The 22,958-nt window shown below is 42.8% G+C and overlaps 1 protein-coding gene across 2 annotated transcripts; it reads left to right on the forward strand.

Moving 5' to 3' along the window:
* The first annotated feature begins 4,209 nt into the window (after positions 1-4,209).
* trak1b (trafficking protein, kinesin binding 1b) lies at positions 4,210-22,680 on the forward strand. Of its 2 annotated transcripts, XM_085263421.1 has the most exons (18): positions 4,210-4,366; positions 5,241-5,435; positions 8,168-8,244; positions 8,368-8,484; positions 8,562-8,662; positions 8,791-8,896; positions 8,985-9,063; positions 10,045-10,175; positions 10,279-10,353; positions 10,450-10,587; positions 10,667-10,743; positions 13,146-13,394; positions 13,508-13,785; positions 17,458-17,576; positions 17,756-17,957; positions 18,170-18,275; positions 19,161-19,286; positions 19,642-22,680. In XM_085263421.1, the coding sequence occupies exons 3-18, from the start codon at positions 8,194-8,196 to the stop codon at positions 20,234-20,236; spliced, it is 2,550 nt and encodes an 849-aa protein (XP_085119547.1). In that variant the 5' UTR covers positions 4,210-4,366; positions 5,241-5,435; positions 8,168-8,193; the 3' UTR covers positions 20,237-22,680. The 2 variants fall into 2 exon arrangements, with proteins under 2 accessions (XP_085119547.1, XP_085119546.1); XM_085263420.1 differs by lacking the exons at positions 4,210-4,366; positions 5,241-5,435 and adding an exon at positions 7,294-7,381.
* The last annotated feature ends 278 nt before the right edge of the window (positions 22,681-22,958 follow it).

Raw genomic sequence — 22,958 nt, forward strand, 5'->3', positions numbered from 1 at the left:
CGCCAGTGTTGTTTTCCACTCTGTACAAAATATGCACATTATGGCAGCGGGGAGCGCGTGTGGTGTTACGTATCCGTGACTTATAGGGGAAGGGCCATAGCATCGCTACCACATCTCATATGTAAACAAAAAACAAAAAACTCAGTGTAAGAATCACGGGCCACCACTGAGGCGCAGTGATTTCACAGATTACCGGATTTAAAGCACTTCAATGTGGAAATCGTGTAAACCTCACTTGCTGCAGTTCACTGCGTGGATGCAGGTGTAGCACTCAGCTGTTACACAGCCTTCAAACACAACATCTCAATTCGCAAAAAGCAGGTTGTGCGTTATGTAAGAGGCTCTCTGCTGCCACCTGCCGTTTGATGCGATGGTAGGCACAAAACTTCTGTGAGCGGAGGGGATGCGGGGGTTATCATAGCATTCACCTGAAAGTGCTAGATATGAAAGGTAAAGACCATAAAGTGTTAGACAAGCGACGGTGGGGAGAAAGAACTCTGTTTTAAAGGGAAGAAACTTCAGAATCAGGGAGGGGCAGAAAAAAGACGAGCACAAAGGGATCAGGACGAATAAAAAAAACAAAACAAACAAAAACAGTAAGATGAGAGAAAAGTTAGTGATTAGTGGCATATGAACATCAGGATAGAAAAGAGGGAGGTGGAGGAGTCCAGAGTATATCATAAGATTTCATTTTCAGGGGCTCGAGTTGGGAAAAATAGAAAATAAAAGCATAAGAAATCAGAAAAGGAATCATAAAGAAACACCAAGATAAACCATTTAACAAATGACTTATAGTAATGCAACTGTGGACACACTTCTTACTTTGCAGCCGATAATGCAAGGCTATCTTGTTTTGCGTTTATAATCACCACAGGTTACAGCGCATACCTATATAATATTTCAAAGGGGGATCTGTCCTCCTGTCATTTCTGCATATTGCTGCACTGATATGATCACAGAATTTATGCTTGGTGGAGACAAAAAAAATGGAGGTGCAGGGGTGGCACCTCTGGTTTCAGACCTACTCGTTTGCACTGATGCAGCTGGCTTTCAGAACAGGATGAAAAATGGTTGAGAAACAGTGAGAAAGAGGACCTGAGTGGCTGGTCTCACTTAAGTTACCCCTCTCTCACTTGTGCAGTTGATCAAATAGAAAACACTGAGGATTGCTGGGAACTGAAGTTGTGTGTCATCAACAATAAATTTAAAAAAAAATTACCTGTGGGAGAAACGTGATTATCTGTCGTGACCTGTACATTTGTAACTTTGCACAAAATGCAAATTTTATTTTTAATCTAAAATATAATAACACTCTAAATGTCTCGACGTTACAATAATATGGATAACTAATTGCACTTTATATTCTGACCACTCTCTACCCTTCTGTACACAGTGCTTCCTTTATTATATTTATTTTATTTATTGACGTGTAGGAAATCTCGCAAAGTAAGAATATCATTGCTCAGCGTGACCACTTTGTTCTGGACAAATACATTTCTTAATTAGAAATTAAATGTGTTCCTTATCATGATTACAGCAAAACTAGCCTTACAAGCTTTTAAAGCTGTAAAGATCCTATAATTTTAAATTGCCCGCAAATGATCACCCCAACCTCTTCCTGTTAGGCGCGTGTGACGTCACTGATGCTCGGTCCAGAACGGGTTGGGTCTCTGGTTTGGGAGTCTTCTGGGTGGCAGCAGGGTGGGAAGAAAGTGAAGTCATGTACAGTTACCCAGGAAACCGTGCGAAATAAAGCAGCGCCTTACAATTAAAAGCATCAACGCGTTTACTAAGTACGAAACTTTTCAACTTAAGCCGTAATAAATATTAAAATCATCAAGTGGGAATAGAAGTTAATCTCAAGATGATCATTGTGCACTTTCACTGTATTCTACAGGCGCGTGATAACAGCATACTTACTACGGTGCAAAATATGCATCCACGTTTTTTTTTTAAAGCTGTTAGGGAATAGAGATTTTATTTTGAAGGTCTCGGCCAGAAGTTCTATTATTCTAATGCAGTGTGGTGTGACAGTGGCGAGGGAGGTTGATCGCAGGGAAAGTGAGAGAACAGAGAGACAGAGGGAGATGGCTGAAAGGCTGGAGCAGTGGACCAGGTCAGGAGCGAGTCGGGACAGCGGTCTAAGGTGATCTTGATCATCCAGAGGTGTCTGCGCTGAGGAACGAGAGTCCAGACCGCGCAAATCCCCCGTCACGGCGCTTCAGCCCGGCCTGACCGAGGACTGTGTGGCAGACACCGTCTTCGGCTGCCCATCCTGGAAACATTTTCACTGTCTAAACATTTCCTAGCTGCAGGATTGCTCAGCTTCACCCGAGTCCTCTCTGGATTACGGACAAGGAACCGTGCTTGGATCCGTCACCGTGAGTGTCCGTGTAGTGGCAGATGCACTGCTGTCACGATTAAATGCTTTTAATGGCGATGCCGTGCATCATAAGGTCAACTGATCAGGTCCTGGTACTTACTGTCATACTTGTACGGTGACACGATTTGCAAAAACACAGATTCGCATCCGTGACGGGTGCTGATGTAGATGAAGCCACGCCCTCAGACATGGCATTGTGTATGCCCCACGCTTGAATGAACCCTGGCCTATTTACTGCAGCACAATCAGCAGGAGCAGCTGTTAGCGTTCATTGCGGGAGAGTTGTAATATCTGGGCCTGCAGGACATCCAATAAGCACCTCACGTTTATCCTCGTCAGCACGGGATTGCAGCTTTAATGTGTTGTTTTAATCCCAAATCTGCATGTGGTGCATGTGTGTGTTGTCAGTTCATATCTGAAGTCATCTTTCACCCACAGAGTATGTGGTGAGGTTTTTAAAAATAGATAAATTCCCATAAGATGCTGCTGTCACAGTGAGCAGTGTGAGTTCAGCTTTCAGACTGCTGCAATGGGAAAGACGTTCCAAGGTTGCACTGCAGCTACAGTGATGACAGAGACCCGTGCTTGCCCGTGTGTCCCTCCCTTTATACATACACTTTCTGCACCGACATGTCTCTCTTAAGAGAGGTAACCGGCTATTCATGCAACTGGCTCACACAAACACTCATGCATATTCACAGAGACTTTTAGTGAGGCTCTATTTTTGTTCAGAGCTGCAGCACCGGCTGTTTGATCTGGAGCTCAGGTGAATTTGTTTCATCTGGCTTGTGTGTGTTTTTACCCTGCCTCGACACGCTGATCCCTGCAGGATGCAAACTGAAATATACAAGGTCACCGTGAATGAGCACCGGTGTGTTTATTTCAGACAGGGATCCCAGTACAGTGTGTGACTGCGAAAGAGGCCGTCTAAGGTGACTGTGAGGTCAGCTGGAATAGGCTGAAGCTAAAAGGTTTGTCCTTTTAATTTAAAGTTACTGGATCGATTAGGTAGAACACTCTTTCTTCTCTTCTTCGGTATAATGTCTTTATAAAGAGCTGCACAGGGGACCTCTTATGCTCATTTCCAGCTCCATATTTTATTTTTATTCATTTGGAGTCTGCTGGAGTAGATCTGCATGATTTACAGCTCTTACAAGGCCTTTGCACCATTTTTCTTCCTGTTGGCTATCCCTCACAAACAGAAGGTTTAAAAGCAGGTGGGTGGAGCTTATGTGATTCAAGCCAGAGCTGGATGCCTGTGATGATTGTCCCAGAGATGTCCACTCTCACTGACATCAACTGGAGATGTTAGGAAAAGTGTTAGAAATGGAGAGTTTAGAGGTCTGAAGCCCACTCTTTTGACCCACAGACATTATTTGCACATATCCTGAGCTCATGATTTGAAACTTTGGCCATGTTTCATATGGGCATCCACTACTGTACTGTATATATGACAGGAAATGGAGAAAAGCATAAATGTTCCCCTCCAACCACCGTCTGTTTTTATTTAAGTCTTGCAACTTATGAAACCTGGTGTCTGCAGTGGGTAGGCTGTGGTTTTATGCAGCTTGTTGGCAGGAAGCACTTTGCAGAGTCAACAGCAGCACTTGTGGTAAAGAGTCTGTAGGGAAAGAGAGACACACTGATTGAAGTGGACTTTGGATCACAGCAGCAGAAAAAGTAAAGGTCTCTCCTTCTCCTCTCTTCTGTCCCCTGCAGGTGTCTGTGTCTGCTGTCTATCGTCTGTCCCGTGTCACCGTTACAACAGTGGAGCTCCGGCTCCATGGCCCCCGTCTCTCTCCGCTAGCGAGAGGTGAGCCAAGCTGGCCTCCCCAGCCCCCTCCTTGTCCCAGGACCCAGAGTCAGAGCCTGAGCCCGACCGGCGGCACAACCACGAGGAGCAGTATGTGAGCGAGGGCGAGTACAACCAGCCCGAGACACGTCCGGAGCCTCCCGACTGCAGGGACGCCGAAACCATCACAGGTGCAGAAGAACTCAGATCATCCAAAAGTCCAAATATAGCAACAAAATTTTGAGTATGCAGCTCACCGTCTGGTGACAGTGTTGAAATTACTATTCTAATAAATCTTTTTTTAAATAGTTTTATTAATAAAGTATTGCTTTTTCTTCTTCTTCTTCTTCTTCTTCTTAAAAAACGCAATTTTATATGTGCAATTCCAAACGTAATTTTTCAAAATAAAAGTTACTTTTCCACAATTTGCACATGGATGTAGCCATGCAATCAAAGTAAAGTGATACCAGTTGGTGAAACTAGTCTTTTACCATTCTAAGCTTGCAGTCATAATTAAGTTAAAATGCACAAGTGTTTCTTTTTGTTTTTAAAGTACAGTATTGCTTGTTTTTCAAAATATTTCACATTAAATAGGACGTGTTATGTTAAATTCCAGCTCCATAGTTTCATTCATGGACTCTACTAGAGTAGCTTTGCATGATTGACAGATCAAGACAATCCTGTGCTACTGGTGTAGCCCCTCAGCTTCCTTTAAGCCGGCTTTCACCTGATTGGCTGCTCCGCGTAAACATTAGCTTTGAACCCACAGGTGTCCAGGGGCCAGAGCCGTGTGCTGTCTGATGTCTTTATTTGAAACATTGGCTGTGTTTAAAACAGGTCCTCTTACCAAAAAAAAAAGAGTCTTGTGAAGAGTTATCTAATTTTATTTTAGCAGAATATTTTTTGTCTCTGATTAAACGTAAACTTGCCTTTCAAATGTTTGATCAGATTTAATGTCGGCCATCACAAACCTGACTCGCTGTGGTCACGCAGGGAATGAGAAAAAACCCACCCATCTCATCCACCCTCATCCCCTCTCTCTCTCTCTCTCCCTCTAATGTTCAGATGTCTGTAACAGCACTGACCTGCCGGAGTTTGAGATCATCAGTCTTCTGGAGGAGCAGCTGCCGGTGTACCGCTTGCGGGCTGACACCGTCTACGGCTACGACCATGACGACTGGCTCCACACGCCCCTCGTCGCTCCTGAGGCCAGGCTCGACCTGACCACCGAGCAGATCGAAGAGACACTAAAATACTTCTGTAAGTCTGCGCGATCAGTACTTTAAATGTTTCACACAGAGACAGACTGAAAGCAAGAAGGAAAAGCTGCCGAAGGCAATGATAATAGAACTCTCTACTTAAAGGTTTCAGGTTATAACTGCAGGATTAAAACTGAAACGTCGTTTATCAATATTAAAATTGCAGAAGTGTTTCAGTTGAAAAGCTTTAGAATACAAATAATTTTAATGACAGCAAAAAGTACAAATTGTAGTCGACATGCACTCAAATGGGGTAGATGTTATAAAGAGGTACTCGGGTGTTCTACTTGCCTTTATGGGTCTTTCCCTTAAAATCCTCTGAGAACCCCTCCTACATAGATGAACAAGACAGGTTTCGAATAGCTCTTTGATGTCTTTTATGAATCTGTTTGACTTAATGCTCAAAGTTAAGCCATAAAAACATTTGGATACCAAGCCCTTTATTTCTGTTTGGCCCTGAAACATGAATGCATCTTCGTTTATTCTGGATAATTGCTGCGCTCCCCGTATATCATATCAGCACTCTGCTTAATTCGCTGCTTTATGAGTAGGCAGAAGAGGTTTATGGAGTAAGGACAGCGCTTTCTGCAGAGGCTTTCTCACATTAAAGATTAATGTGCAATATTAAACAATATTAACTCTTGCTGTCGTCGCATTACATTGTTCTTTGAATCTTTGATGGCATCTGTTTATAAAGTATAACCCGAGCCACCAAGCGTCCGCCATAAAATCTGTGCAAAATCAAACATGCTGATCATCAAGATGCAGATGAAGGAGGACGTGCAGCTGGTGGGTGTGACACAACACGATGTGATTGACATTTTGAAGATCAGATACATTTGAGTAGAGTGATCTTCAATAAGATGTTAATGTTAGATTTGGGTTGTTTGTTTTCTATTCTAATCTAGTCTCGTCTGTCTTTGTCCTGTATGGATAAAGCTGGTATTTCAGCTTCTGTCCACATGGTTGTCTCTAATAACCCAGTTTGAAAAAGTGGACAAAACGAAAATACGGCGTGTAAAATGTGAATAAAGGCAGAATGCACTGATCTGCAAATCAATGATAAATTTAAGTTAAGTTTAAACATTTCATTTTTTCTGCTATCTGTGTTCTCTTGTGGATAAAATATGGGTTTATGAGATTTGGAAATCGCTGCATTATCTTTTTATTCATATTTTCACTTACTTAATACTTTGGGAATTGGGGTTGTATAGTTGGTAAAATCTCTCCTATGGCTTTTGCAAATGACTTTTTCCTTGACCCACATGGAAAACTTGCACGATGGAAAGATGTGAAGAAGAATTTAGGTCATCTAATGAAAAGAGGAAGAATCTGACTGGCTTACTGAGACGTTAGATCGTGTCACGTGAAGGATGTTGTCTGAAACATTGTTGAATTTTTTTCTTCATTTATTTTGTGCGTATCTGAGATTGATTGGTAGAGTTATAATTTCTAAGATTGAGTTTTTACAGTTTAGATAGACTCATCCCTGATCTTTGCTCAGATGATTTCAGCTTTGACATCTTAGCATACAGCTAAGTTGTTTAATTGCTGAGGAAGTTTGATTACAGGTTGCCAGTCTATTGTGTTAGCAGCGGTGCTAAAGAACGAGTCAGAAGACAGAGGAAGTGAGGTAATGAAAGAAAGGTGAAAATGAGAGAAGTGGGAGTCACTTCTATTGACTCTGTCCTGGATAATGCATCCTCGCCTGTCCAATCATAACACAACTTCCGCTTCACCTCCGCAGCTGTGGAACCAAAACGGATGCACACACGCTCTCTCTCATCTCTCCGCCTACCATGTTCTCGCTCCACCAACACAGGGACGTCCGTGTGGGTGGAGGGTAATATAGTCTGTGAGCCTGTGATACAGTAGCTGAGCAGTGGCATGAGAGAGACAGAAAGCAAATGGATCAGTGTTTTGGACCAGCGGTCGATTGTTATCAAGGCAAGTGGAGGATACGGACAGCAAGAGCAAAGATTAGAAAGGGATGAGTGTGGGCCGGAGGACTGCTCAATGTTAAGATGCGATCAAATGATTGGGATATTAGTTTCTTTTCAGCACTCTGATTTTTGTTGAATATCGTTGTTCCTCTTTGCTTCCTGACTGCGGTGGATTACAGGCTGCAGTCTCATCATTTCAGAGCTCCAGTAATGCAGAAAAGCTGTATTATTTCTTGCTGATAGTTTTGCTCCGGTGTTTGTTTCTTAGTTAGTTCGCCTCACTAAGATGACGCATGTCTCCTGTCTAATTTCCACGGCTATCTGTTGTACCCCTGTAAACCAGCGCTGATCACTATTTCAGTGCCATCACCTAAATTTGCTTTCAGAAATGGGAAGTTTTTGTGTTGTTTAGAGTACCAACAGGATTACAGAGGCTTACCATAATGGATTCGATAACTTTGTGCAGCACGTTATCGATTCGAGCTCTGAAGTCAATAATTGCTGCCAACCCCGCGGCAGCAGAGCCACACGTTGTGCGCCATGGAACACGACCCTTTCCCCTTTAACGCCTGCTCGTGCATTTCCAAACAGTGGTGATGGAAGTGTTGCACGCTATACGTGGTACATCCACTTCCTCTGAGTGTATAAATACTCTTTGTGTTACATAATGGGGCCGTTTTTGCATGCAGTCACACATGTTTGCAGATCACAACTCAAGTGATGGGATGACCAGAAGGTCATTCGGTGTTTTGATGTTCGGTTGGGTTTTCTTTTTTTGTTTTTTCCACAGTGCTATGTGCAGACAGAGTGGGCCAGATGACGAAAACCTACAATGACATTGATGCTGTCACACGTTTGTTGGAAGAGGTGAGGTATTTTAATTTTGCCAGTTCTATGAGGGTAAATTGAAGCTTTTCTTTTTTTAATCAGACCAAATGATAATGAGATGTTCCTCTCCTCTGTTTGCTTCTCCTACATTGCAACCAATAGAAAGAGAGAGATCTGGAGCTTGCTGCAAAGATTGGCCAGTCGCTCCTTAAGAAGAACCGGACTCTCACAGAGCAGAAGGAGTATTTGGAGGAACAAGTGGGACAAATCACAGAGGAGGTATGCCTCACAGAAATTTAGACCAGGAAAAAATGTTTTGGTGCTACAGGTGTTGAACAGTACCTGTCCTCCTGCAGGTTGCCCAGCTGCACCATGAGCTGAACCTCAAGGATGAGCTGCTGCAGTTTTACACCAATGCAGCTGAAGAGATCGAGGATGAATCCAGCAGCTCCCCAACGTTAGTTTCCTTTCTTAATGTCACTCCTAAAATGTGTGAATACTGTTACCATTTCACAGGTGTAAAAATATAACCTCACTTGTACTGGCTGTAAATTCCATGATAAAATTTGTGTTTGTCTCCTGAAGGGGTAAAAAAAGCAAAGTGGAAACTGCTTCAGGAGGCTTTGTGAGCGACACGCTCCAAAAGAAACTCAAAGAGCTGGAAGAGGAGAACCTGTCACTCCGCTCAGAGGTATCACACGCAGTATTGAGGAAAACACGGGAGGTGAGTTACCGAAACGGCTCAGATATTTTGTGTAATTATGGACGTCTACTCGCAGGCTAACCATCTAAAGTCAGAGACCGAAACTTATGAAGAAAAGGAGCAGCAGCTTGTGAACGACTGTGTCAAAGAGCTCAGTGAGTTTTGTCTTGCCACCAATTTCTTTTTTGGAGCTTCTGTGTGTGAAATTGCCTGTTTTTCTTTACACAACTCCCTCCGAGAGTTTGCATGCTGTCTAATATTTGAATAAAAACACAATGCAATCACTCTACAGTATATAATATGGCTGCAGCTTCCAGGGCAGAATATTGAAGCCAGAGTGGAAGTGCCTTAAATCTGGATTCTACTGGATGGCAAAAGCTGTGGTAGACTTCCAGTCCTATGTGTAACTGTCCCAAAAGTCTACGAGAAAATGGCTTTATGACTTGACCTCTTTAAACACTTTCCTGCTGAGTTTGACTTGGTTTGGATCATGCTGGATAAAAAGTTAAGTCTGTGAAGGGTTATCTTTGGTAACAAACTCCAAGTTCAATAGCTGATCATTTTCACATTTTGTCACATCTTGTCAAGTAGTTGGTAGTAGTTCGAGTTTGTTGTTTCATAGTGAGACTCTTTCTTCTTCATCACATCTGCGGCTTTGCAATAAAGTAACAGCGAAAATGCATCGTCAAAGCAGTACTTCAGAAATCATTGAGTGATGTCATGGTAGCTACATCAACCTTTTATATTGTCTATGGCAATGACGCAACTCATTTAGAATCATATCTTGTTACAACTTTATCTAATTTTTAATTGGATTTAATCAACATTTTTGAAGAGCAGACAACAGACTGAAAAATATATAGTGAAAAAATGGTTTTTTTTGTGGAAGGGTGGAGTGTCCACTCCGGGTCAGGGACAAGTTCCTGCCCCAAGTGGAGGAGTTTAAGTATCTCGGGGTCTTGTTCACGAGTGAAGGGAGCGGGAGATCGACAGACGGATTGGTGCGGCGGCCGCAGTGATGCGGACGCTGTACCGGTCTGTTGTGGTGAAGAGGGAGCTGAGTGTAAAAGCGAAACACTCAATTTACCGGTCGATTTTTCTCTGTGCTCTTTTTGAACTCCCTGTCAAACTTTAAGGGTTGTCCAGTCTTCAGATTTCTGCCATAGCGGAGGAACTGGCCCGTAAGACTGAAGACGCATCACGACAGCAAGAAGAGATCACACACCTCCTCTCTCAGATAGTAGATCTGCAAAAGAAAGCCAAATCTGTGAGTATATAAGCACACAGGTATATACTTTGACTGGTTATATTTTTACTGGTCTTGTCCTGTTTAGCTGTTTGCTCAGTCAAAGCTGCATTTGTGTGTCTAGTATGCAGTGGAAAATGAGGAGCTCTCTCAACACCTGCTGGCAGCTAAAGATGCCCAAAGGCAGCTCACAGCAGAGGTAACTTCTCTTTGCTTTCCAAGCTTGTCCCCAATCACAGTTTGTTCCCTAAATACTGTGAATGTGAGTTTAATTGCTGTGTTTACAATACAACAGCTCCAGGAGTTAGAAGAGAAGTACTCAGAGTGCATTGAGATGTTGCATGAAGCTCAGGAGGAGCTGAAGAACCTGAGAAACAGAAACTACCCTGCAGGAACCCCACGCCGCTATCACCCGCTGGGACTGTACCCGATGGTGAGTTACTGTAAAAGTGTGTGTGCCTCTCTTTGCTTGTAGGCATTGTCTTCCCCTCTTAAAAGTTTATATGTTGCAGGACTCTCTGGCAGCTGAGATTGAGGGAACGATGAGGAAGGAGCTGAGTCTTGATGACCCAGAGTGTGAAGAACAGAAGTAGGTATTCATGCATGCATACTAGATGCCAATTTCCAAACATGGGAACAGGTTTTGGAATTGTTTGATCAAAAGAGTTGGCAATAAGTAATGGACAGACAGTAGAAATAGCCAAAATAAATATACTACGGTGAAAAGTAAATGCATAAGTAATTGTCAAAAAAACTGATAAACTAGCCAGCATAGCTCACTAAAAGTCTTTTCAAAACTTTTTCTAAAAGTATACATAAGCAGTAGCGGTTTTTGATACAGGCGACACGGGCAGTTGTCCGGGGCGGCATCATGGTGGGGGGCGTACTCACGCTGCCCCGACATCAGCCAGCGCATATTGGGAATGGCATAGGCACCGATCGGTTTTCTATCGCCCGTTTGCTGGGAGTAAGGGCGCCCTCCGTTTGCGAGGTGCGCCTGCTGCTTGCGGCACAGGAAGGAGAGGGCGGGGCGGCGGGGGATTCTCTGGCTTGCAACCAACTTGCAAAATAAAACAAAATAAAAACAAAACAACAAACACGAAAACACCAGACATTATGATACAGACTTATAATATGCACCGATGTTTTTTCGAAATTCTATAAAGTGAGCGCGAGAGCCCTCGGTGCGCCTGCTCGCTGCTGAAGTCAAAGTAAACTTTGTCATCTCCGCTACATACAGTCCAGTATATAGAGAGACGAGCCGACGAGGCTCCAGTTACAGCAGTGCAAGTAAACAAACAATATATATAAGAAGAGTAAGAAAATAAATATACACTTTAGGACCAGGGGTAAAGGGATCAATAACAATTTAAAATTTATAATTTACAGTTTGATGATTTAAAGTCTCACACACAACCCGTCGAAAGGGGAGGGGGGCCCTGCTGCTTCCAAATAGAGCACATTTCATTGGTAATATTGTAAATCCAAGCCCCTTATCTATTCATGATTTGAATCCTGGGTTGTGCGAAATCCAGAGGGAGTGTTCGCCCGGGGCGCCAAACAGGCTAGCACCGCCACTGTACATAAGCATAGCATCTAGTCTAAGTTATGAATACAGTGTATAGGAGAGGAATGTAACCACTGTGACCTCACCTACTGAGTTTGGACTTTTGGAAATGTTTAGCTTTAGCATTAGCAATGTAGCCACTGTCATGTTCTTTTTTAGAAGCCTGAAGTAATCATGTCTGGATGAACAGGTGGTGTATTAAATTATCAGCTAATGCTAGCAGACTTTTATTTAGCAAGCTGTATAGCTAAAATACACAGACACTGTTAATTTGTGCTAAATACCAGATCTGATACAAGAGGAGAGGATTAGCTAAACTGCTAAATATCATTCTAGCTAAAATTGATAGCTATAATAGTTAAATTGTTAAAAAAAATAGTAACAAAACCTAATGAATACACTTATAATAAAGTAGTAGCTTAAAATAGGAAAAGACTGGTTAAAATGTAAAGTGTAATGAAATGAAGTGTAACTGATGAATGGTAATCATACAGAAATTGCTTATTAAATCGCTAATAATGGACACTACTGTCTATTAGCTGTCATGAAGTTCTGTGAAAAACTAAGCACACCATGTTAAAAGGGTAAGTTGCAGCCAGGTGCTTATAATCAAATGCACTTGATTAACTGATCATCAGCAAGTGTGGGTATCTCTCTTTTGGCAGTTTCCTGGTCTGTAGCATTCGGGTATGTGTTAACATAGTACTACAGTCTTCCTAGTTGTGGGCGTCCAAAAAAAATCACCCAAAGTTCAAACCATGCAATGCTTAAGAAACTGCACAAAAATCGAAAGCTACTTCTTGGACTCCACTGCTTTCTGGAGACTTCTGGTCATAATTCACAGCCATCTGTTTGACAGCTAAATCTTAGCATTAGTGACAATGATCCCAAGCACAGCAACAACTGTGCAAAAGCATGAAAAAGAAAAGAATCAAGGTTTTGTAATGATCCAGTCAATGTCCAGACCTCAACTCTACTGAGTTATGTTGCAAGACCTTAAGAGACCTGTGCACAAATGAATGCCTGGAAACCTCAATAAACTGAAGCAACATTGTAAAGAAGAGTGGACCAAAATTCCTCCACAACAATGTGAGAGATGGCTTAAGTCCTAGAGAAAACAATCGCTTCAGGTTATTACTGATGGTTCTATAAGCTACATGGAGTATTAGTTTTTCACAGAACTCCATAGTGTCACAAGAAAACTTTCTTTTTCACATGGCTATGGTGGATGGTGTTCTTCACTCTGATTGTTAGTCGCTTTAAACACTCGACTTAAAGTTGGGATTTGTTTAATGTTAAGAGTTCAAATAAATGTAACCTTGGTGAAGCGTTCTTGAGTCCATCTTTGGGAGTAACTTAGGTAAAAAGGTTTGTGAACCACTGTTGAAGAGCATCAGTATAATACTATGTTTGACTGTGTGCAGGGTCCATCGGAAACGTGTATTTGAGACGGTCAAAAATGTTAACCAGACAGTTCGTCAGCGTTCTCTGACTCCAACCAACTCCAACATCCCGGGTTCTAACCAGTCCCTGTCAGCTCGAACGTCACCCCAATCGAGTGGTCTCTCCACACCCCACTCCAGCATATTTGGAGGTGACCTTAGTGGAGAAAGTGTAGTCCTTGATAACCGAACGCAGAGCATCCTAATGGAGACGGCATCCAATCAGGACAGGTAAGACCGAGATAAGCTGCTGTCATCTGTATGAATCAAACTCAGTTTTCTCAAGAATGATTTTATTTTAAAACATTTGATTGATTTTTGTTTTAACCCTGCTCTGTCAACAGCACAGAGGGCCAGGAGAAGAAGGCAAGTGGGGCAGAGGACTTGCGGCTTGCTCTGCGTCGCCTGTCTTTGCGCCGACAAAACAATTTAAGTGAAAGGCGCTTCTTTGAAGAGGAGCGAGAGCGACGGCGGGGAGGGCACCCTGGACTCCACGATGCCCTCAGCCAGGAGAGTCTCTTAACCCCATCCGAAAGCATCATGTCCCTCGGAAACCTCCACCTCTGGGCCTCGCGAGGGCCCTACCTCCCCGACAAGCTTCAGATCGTCAAACCACTCGAAGGTGAGGTAGAAAGGGAGCACGGAACGAACGGCAAGGCAGGGAGGAACCTGGAAGGAGAGAGGCACCGAGGGGCCGGGGCAAAAAAAGGGAGCAGGCAGGGCTGGGGAACAGAGGGGGAGAGGAGGCAAGATGGCAGTCAAGGGGAAAGGGAGAGAGTGTGGGGATGGACGAGGAAGACTGGAGCTGGAATAGAGAGGGAGAGGGGAAGGAGGTGGGCTAGAGACCGAGCCGGCAGCAAGAAGATGAGGAGTGCGCAAGAGTGGACAGAGAGGCCCCTGTCTCTGATGCTCTTCAACTCTTTCTGGTCTCTGATGCATCATCACAAGTCTGGCAGCTTTGCATCTCCACACAGCTATTACAAAGAAACCCAGCCCAGAGGGTGGCTTTGAGCACTCATGCACTACACGGAGGAAGTAAGACGGAGTCTATCCAAATCACTGGCTGCTGCTCATGAACTGATCGGGGGCTAAAAGGGGAAACAGGCAGACCTTAGGTCTATACAGTGTGATAGAGTCACAGTAGTATTCAGTCAGCATGTACAATTAAGGAGCTGGTGTCTTAGATTTAACCTTAAAGAAGATTATGCTCATTTCCAGATCAGTGCCAAATATTTATTACTGGACTCTGTGCTAGATTAGTTTTATATGATTCACAGTTCAAACTAACCTTATTTATCTTTACTGAACCTTGGTACCGTTGTCAGAATCGGACTGTTGTGGCTTCCTGCCTGTTCTTTTTAAGGCGCGTGTTTTCTGATTGGTTGTCCCTCGCAAACAGAAGGTTTAACTCTACTGACAAACAGTGTTGCCAACTTAGCGAGTTTGTCGCTATATTTAGTAAGTTTTCAGATCCCCTTAGCGACTTTTTTTCTAAAAAGCAACCCGTGCCAAAGCGCTCATAGGCGGCGGATCGTCCTCACGCAGAAGTCGCCCCCAGCTGCTGTCAAAACAGGACATGTTCACCCAGTTGCGGCCCTAGCCTGTTTGGCGCCCTGGGCGAATACTCCCTCTGGCCAGAGAAACACACACACACACACACACATATATGAAGAGAGAGAGAGTATGCATTGTATGCAAACGGCTACCAAACAGCCATCATAATTCGTCATACAATGAGAACAGGAAGAATCAACAATTGACAATGACTAATTAATATTAAAATCTGTAACATAATGTATTGTTTGGAGTTTAGTCTGTTACTGCTACTATTTCTTCTTGGACCAACTGTAACACACATAATTTCCTTAGGGATTAATAAAGTATTCTGATTCTGATTGTTTCAGGATGACCTGCCATTATCCAATGACACATCTGCTTACCTGTATCATTTGCTCGTTTCTCCTCATCTTCTTTTCTATTTTTTCTAAACTGAGGACCTGATGGCTTTGAACTTTCTTGTCCATCTTCCATTGTTTTTAATTTTGCACTCCAGTATGAACACCCATCCCCCAACCCGAGGATCACCACAACATAACCTAACAGACCTACACCTTAGTTCACAGATTCACTTTGTCTAAGGTTTATTTCTGGGATTTCACACAACCCAGGATTCAAATCATGAATAGATAATGGACTTGGATTTACAACATTATGAATGAAATGTGCTCTATTTGGAAGCAGCCGGTCCCCCTCCCCTATCGACGGGTTGTGTGTGAGACTTTAAATCATCAAATTGTAAATTATAAATTTTAAATTGTTACTGATCCCTTTACCCCTGGTCCTAGAGTGTATATTTATTTTCTTACTCTTCTTATATTTATTGTTTGTTTACTTGCACTGCTGTAACTGGAGCCTCGTCGTCTCGTCTCTCTGGACTGTATGTAGCGGAGATGACAATAAAGTTTACTTTGACTTCAGCAGCGAGCAGGCGCACCGAGGGCTCATCGGTGCACATTATAAGTCTGTATCATAATGTCTGGTGTTTTCGTGTTTGTTGTTTTGTTTTTATTTTGTTTTTATTTTGCGAGTTGGTTATTAGATGCTGCTCCAGCCAGCCAGAGAATCCCCCGCCGCCCCGCCCTCTCCTTCCTGTGCCGCAACAACCCGCGCACCTCGCAAACAGAGGGCGCCCTTACTCCCAGCAAACGGGCGATAGAAAACCGATCGGTGCCTATGCCATTCCCAATATGCGCTGGCATGATGTCGGAGCAGCATGAGTACGAGTAAATTTTTATTTTTTTCCGATGCCCGTGATGCCGCCCCACTACGATGCCGCCCCGGCAAACCGCCTGTGTCGCCCGTATCAAAAACCGCTACTGTGTTCACCCCTACGCGTCCAAACTGCAAATGAATCGCGCATGAAGCCGCTGCTCCCGCCCTAACTATAACAGTCGGTTCTTCTTTTACTCTTACTTTTTGTGGATCACAAGGTTTAAAACTACTTTAAAAACACACACAAACAAACACAAAAAGTAACTCCGCCAGACTGCCTATTTCGGGTTACTTTTGCCGGTACCAAGCCTGGATAAAGGAGGAGAGTTGGAATTGTGACATAATAAAAAAACAATAATTGCTAAAAGAAATTTAATTTGTAGTTCTAAATATATCCTAAATGCATTTAGGCTGTTTTTTACTGACTTTATGTCTCTTCCACAATGTTATTTCTCTCTCCTACAACATAGTTTGCAAATACATAAGCATCACCAATTATGCTAATTAAGTGATGACGTCATTTAGCGACTTCTAGCGATTTTTAGGACAACCAATAGCGATTTTCCTTACTGAGGAGTTGGCAACACTGCTGTCAAAGTTGACAAAATTAAGGAAACCTGCTCTTGCTGGCCATTAAGAGAAGTCTGAATCGCGAGCTTCAGGGATTATTTGCACATACTCTGAGGTCTTTATATGAAACTTTGGCTATGTTTATTATGATATGTAATGGTATACTCTGTATGCAATAGAAAATAATGCTAAGTAGAATAGAACCACTCAAAACATGTTCCTTTGGCCTGTGCTGCCCTCTGCTGGTAATATTTTATACTTTATTTAAACTGAATCTATCCCCCGTGCAGAAGCCCTGATATTGTGGATTTGTTTATATGTATTCTTATATATTTATACACGTTGTTCTGTCCATATTCATTCGTAACTTAGAATTTTTTAAGCTTTTTCATTTTTTCACTGCTCACTCTGTCACCTCTTTGCTGTCTGTTTATTTTCTGCCATTAATCCATGTGGCTGTCTTAATAAAAAGATTCTCATTCTGCTTTGCTCCTCCATTTCATTTCCTTTTCATATCATTCCTCTGATAATCATAGCTTTCTGATATTCACCTTTCTCTGCCATCCTCTTCACTTATAGTATTAGCTTCATCTTCACTTTTTTATTGAATGGATGAGCTCTTTAGAGAAAAGGATCTAAAATACTTTTTGTTCTTAATTGCATGAATTACTGGCTGACACTCTGAGATATGTGTGTGCACAATATCGGTTTTGTTGCTGTTACTGCTAGTTACTTCTCAGTTACATATAATTCTTAAAACCTGTTAACGTAGGAATGCCTTTTAAAATGCTAACAAGTATTTTCAGGAGATTTAAGGTATAAAACATCTGCTGAAGGTAAAGCAGCCAGTTGAAAACGTTTCATATTCCCCTAAATGTTTTTTTGTCTGTGTGTTTGGAGATGGTGCAGGTGGAGTTAAGTACATTAAGTTAAATCCACTTCTCTCCACCAGGATCTGCCACTCTGCACCACTGGCAGCAGTTAGCCCAGCCTCACCTGGGTGTGATCTTGGACGCCAGGCCAGGAGTTGTGCCAAAGGGCTACAGACCTCTAGAACTAGAGCTGGAGCAGGTCTGTGTGTGAGGTTTCTCTGCGTGTATCTGTTGTGTTCACGCTAAACCATCTCCGTTGATTACATGTACCGCTGTATTGGTTTAAACGTAGGCCCATCCTCTGGTAACGAGAATCAAACCTTATCACCTGTAAAGCACTCCTCTCCCTTCCCTGCATGGCTCTTTGTTTGTGTTAAGGCGTACCCATGGGGCGGCTTTGAGGAGGATGAACCAGGAGAGCAATACTTCCAAAATCTTCCCACCTCTTCAGCTTCTGCCTCACCGGCAGTGGCCCCCACCTCCAGTACAAGTGACGCCAACCTCGTACAGCCTTCAGTCACCCTGGCCCCACCTTCTCCGCCCTCACCATCACCACACCTCAGCAACACCGATGCTCTGGGTGAGGACATATAGCAAATTTTCATTGACTCTAAATACATTATACTGCCAAAAGTATAATTAAGAATGGATTTCACTCAAGTTCATATGCGTGTGAAGGTGAGCAAACACTTCTGGCAGTATAGTGCATAAATACTTCCACATTGTTGAACATGTGTAAAAGGCTAAAATGTGGTGACTGACAGTGACGGGCTGTGTGTGTTTGACTTCCAGCTGCATACTACCCAGGTAAATGCATGGCTCACACCAGCTCCACTTACACCTTTACAACCTGTCGGATCCTCCATCCAACTGATGAGCAGACGCGGGTTACGCCAAGGTGAGTGGCATCATTAAGTGTCTGTGATCAGAGTCGACTCTTTGTTATTATTCGAGCCACCGAAAGTCACACATAGTGTTAGTTCAGGCAGGTGATGAGGATAACAGTTCTCACTATGGGCACACTCTTTAAGCTCCTTTAGCCTGCCTATACCTGGTGCACATCTGCATGCTGCTTTGTAACCCACCTCCTCCCCAGCATAACCTTTTAATGCTACTCTACTCAGAGCCGGGGGCTTGTTGAATGCTTCCCAGAGCCATGGACATCGTTGCACATGGAAAAATCTTTTTTCTTTTTAGAGTGACCCTGACTAAATTTATCTATAACTGACTCCTGCAGAGTTGAGCTTTTCTGCTAAAAATGGTCTTATAACGACGCTTAAAATGAAACTCTGGCTCTGAGTTTTCTTTGTATTATTGTAGGGTCTTTACCTTACAATAAAAAATAAAAAAATCGAGTAATTCATTTTTATAAAAATTAGTAAATGTTTTTCTTCGAGAAGCTCACCCTTTTAGAAAGTTAAAACGGCACTTAATGCCACTTCACACACTGTAGTGACAAGAAAAATTAAGTGGGAAAAAACGAATGCAGTTCTTAAAAAAAGTCATTTAAATACGCCGTTCAGATGCATCATGTTTCTAGAAGCCGAAAGAGTGCTAAATGTGCACTCATTCTGAATTTGATTGGATCTCACAGGACGGGTCTAGGCAGGACACTTAGTCAGTTTTCTGATAGACAGTGGGAAGGTGCTGAATTATACATGCAGCTGCTTATATTTTGAACACCCGCTGTAGTTCTGGTTTTAATGATGAGACCATCTGAAAGTGTGATTTATATATTTATATTTTTTTGTTAACCTAGATGAAATCTTCTCATTCCCTCCAGTTTAAACCCAGTGCCTGCATCGTCCTCCTGTGTGATGACCAGCACTCTGCTGGGTACTCCTGCTGCTACTCCCTGCACGTCCCGCAGGCTCAGTCTCAGGCCCTCTGAATCCTCAACTAACCTCAGGCAAGAAACTGCATATTCTGACATTTTCCTTTTTATTTAAAAGACAAAGTAAAATCAAAAGATTGTTTTAGCTAATTTCATATTTTATATAATGTCATATTTAATTGAGTGCATAGAAAAAGTAAGTTTGCATTCAACTGCATGAGATCACAGACTTGTGGTATTGTAAGCATTAATGCCTTCCCTCTCTGTCGGGCTGAATGCTTCCTTTGGTTGACAGGTGTAGTTCCTTGGTTATAGCTGGCTGTTTATTTGGATAAATAATCAGCAGTAAAACTATATGCATTTGAGTTTGGTGTGAACTGTTCCTCTAAGAAAGGACATTATGTGTGTATTTTGTCTCATGTCTGTGCAGAGATGCTACACGCACCACCAGCACCTCCCTGGGGTTGGTACGTCTTCTCCAGGAGAGAGGAATCTCAGCAGCTGTGTATCACCAGAGCCAGGGCCTGGAGCAGGGTCAGGGCAGCGGAGGAGTCCTATTAAGCACCTCCATTGCCCCCAACCGAACACCTAATCCCGATCCTATGCGACCCTCGACCCCTCCAAACTCTCCCACAAGACAGGGAGCTTCAGCTGTGCCAAGCTCCGCTGGGTTTGACTTCAAGAGTCCTTCTTATGAGAACTTCCTGGCTTCCAAACCAGCCCGTTCCATCCTGAAGGAGGTGACAGGGGGGATGAGAGGCAGGCAGCGAGGCAGGGACTGTGAAAGCCAAACAGACGTTAGCGTGGCCGTCCACAATCTGAACCTGGTAGACAAGGTGAAGCGTCTGGGTGTGGCTGGAGCCCCCGGAAGCAGAGCGATGAGCCCTGGTCCCATGCTAGGGCCTCTGGGTGGACTGCGTAGATCTGGCTCCCCTTTTGGACCTGATGGAATGAGGAGGAACCGGAGTTATCCAGGCATGGTAGGAGCCAGCATGGTCATGAAAGCCCCAGGGCCCCAAGAGTAGTCTGGATAGCTGCTGGCCAACAGGGTAGATGAGTAGGAGCCCAGCAGGGCCAAGGACTGGCTGTTGATCAGTCACCTGGAGCCCATAAAAATATTTCCACTGTACAACAGCAACATGGCACTACTGACCTATTTCTAATCACAGCTACAGTTTTACACAAACACTACACCTCTGTAGTGGTTTACAGTGGTGATTCACGCTTGAACGAAGAGAAAAATAACTTAAAGGGTTAGTTCATCCAAACTACACAGCAACATCTTCTATACTGTCTGTGCTGTACTTTTGCTTTTGTGTGCCCAGATTTTGAGATATTGCTAAAATGACCGGACAGATTGGAAGCTCTTCTGTGTAAGCACTGAACAGTGACATTTAAAGACTTTTAGTTATTAAATTAAATTAAACGGTGATGACGAAGCTTACATTCTTTCTAGCTTTAACAGGTCTGAATTAAAATTTTTGCCAGAATTCCTGCCAAACTGAAAACAAGTGCTCCCACGTCACCTGCATTCATCTTCATTTTTATAAAAATTAGTGTTTTTCTTCGAGAAGCGAACTCTTTTTAATTTAATTATGTAAAAATTAAGGGGAAAAGGCTAATGCAGTTTTAGGGGGCAAAAAGTCATTTAATTATGCCGTTCAGGTACGTCATGCTTCTAAAAGCCAAGAGTGCTAAATGTGAATTTGATTGGATCTCACAGGACGGGTCTAGGAAGGAACACTTAGTCAGTTTTCTGATAGACAGTGGGAAGGTGCTGAATAATACATGCAGCTGCTTATATTTCGAACACCTGCGGTAGTTCTGGTTTTAATGATGAGACTAACTAAAAGTGATGGAGAGGCTCACCTTCTCTCTAGCTGCAACAGGTCTGAGTTTAAATTTTTGCCAGAATTCCTGCAAAATTAAAAACAAACACACCCACCTCAGCTTTATTTTGACTTTAACTCTTAAGATGGTAACTAGTTTCTTCCATGTCCGTGAGCAACAAATGCTTCTTATTAATCTAAAGTGGAAAACTGACAATATGTCTGCACGGAAATAAAAACACATTTACTTAAAGTTTTCTTAATCGGAAGCTAATAATATACATAAATATTTTGTCATTTTCTAATGCCCACGGATTGATCAGGAAAGAATTTATAGCATTTACATGCCATTAAGGGAGGAACCCTTAATGGTAGCTGTTCCCACCCTGTGGAATTGATGCAAGCAGCAGAAATGGGTCTCACTTAGAAATAAGGGGAGGAGCTTAGTTATTCAGGCCAGACTTGGAGGACTACTACTCCACATCAAAAGGAGGCAGTTGAGGGGGTTCAGGCATCTGAATAGGATCACCTGATGACAAGTCCTACCCGGAGGAGGCAGAGGATGTATGGATGGATGCACAAGCACCCCCTATGAAATGCTTTTGAGCATCTGGAAGTCTTTCCTTGTCATTGTTAGCATGTTGAGTTTTGCATGTAAGTCAAAGCACTCTTTATAGAGCTGCTGTAATCTCTGCTCACTCTCTAATATTCAGATATCTAAAATTCTGGACACACAAAGCCAGTTTTATGTAACTTAATTTTACATAATTGGGTGAACTGACCCGTTAAAACAGAATACACTGAAAGCGAGCTACTGAAATATCACTCGGATTCCTGCTTTGGAGACTGACTCTGCTGGCTAGATGTAGTACTCCCACTCTTGCCTTTTCTGAAACACATCCACAGAATCCCACGCACATCCAGACTCACACAGGTGCACTCTGCTAAATCTTCCATGCACTGGCTGGCTATTTGTAGTCACTGTAGCACTGAAACATGCCTTTCTACTTCAATACTAGCAGATGAAAATTTCATAAGTGGTTTTAAAAAAAGTACACCGAATTCATAAAATATGTCATCCTCTGTCTCTCTCTCCTTTCTTTTGAAGGGATTAAGTGTGAGTCTGACAAGTCACTTTCACTAAATCATCAAATAGATTTCACGCCAGTGTTAAAGGTACTTCAGTTTCATTTTCTAAATGGCCGTTAGACAGTAAAGCTGATGGTACTTCCACTGAACTGGAGAGATCAATACACTGAGGGATTGCTTTATCGTGGTTGGAAGCTTTCAGCTATTTTTCCCTTATTGTTTTATGGTTGAAGAGAATGAAGCAATACAGTGCCTCAGCCTTGTGTTTTGTGATTTTTCCCTTGTCATGCAGGTCCAAAGGCGCTCACGCAACCATAGTTTGCACTTGTGTTTATTTATTTTTAAAAATCCTGATTTTAAGATATCTTTTTTGTAAAAAATAGCATCGTCTTACAGACTGTATATATATACTGTTCACAGTCACTATAATGTCATGTGTAGATGAACCATTATTTGTAGTGCTTTAACCAAGAACCACACATTGCTGTAAGTATCTGGGTGAGCATGTAATCAGGGTTTTTCCAAATAAAAAGTCATCAAACAATCATTTATTAATAGGATTTCGTTTCCCTTTCTGTGTGATGGAGTTTTAAAGCATGACTCAGAATTGAAGAGGGGGTAATAACGACGTAAAGAAAAGCCACACACGCAGGAAATGATTACTTGGCCTCCTCCAGCAGATGGTGCTCACAAATAACTCGACACGCGACGGCGAGGAATGTGTATTGCGTTCATCTGTCTGTCTACAGTCATCATCCATTACCCATTCACCATCTGGATCTCGTGGAGGGGATATGACGAAGGCTGCTTATTAAACTTAGGCTGGCCA

The sequence above is a fragment of the Mchenga conophoros genome, linkage group LG22 (assembly GCF_057382185.1).
Source record: "Mchenga conophoros isolate Kocher_MC1m ecotype Shallow Benthic linkage group LG22, M_conophoros_male_GT1.1, whole genome shotgun sequence".
In the NCBI taxonomy this organism is placed as follows: Eukaryota; Metazoa; Chordata; class Actinopteri; order Cichliformes; family Cichlidae; genus Mchenga; species Mchenga conophoros.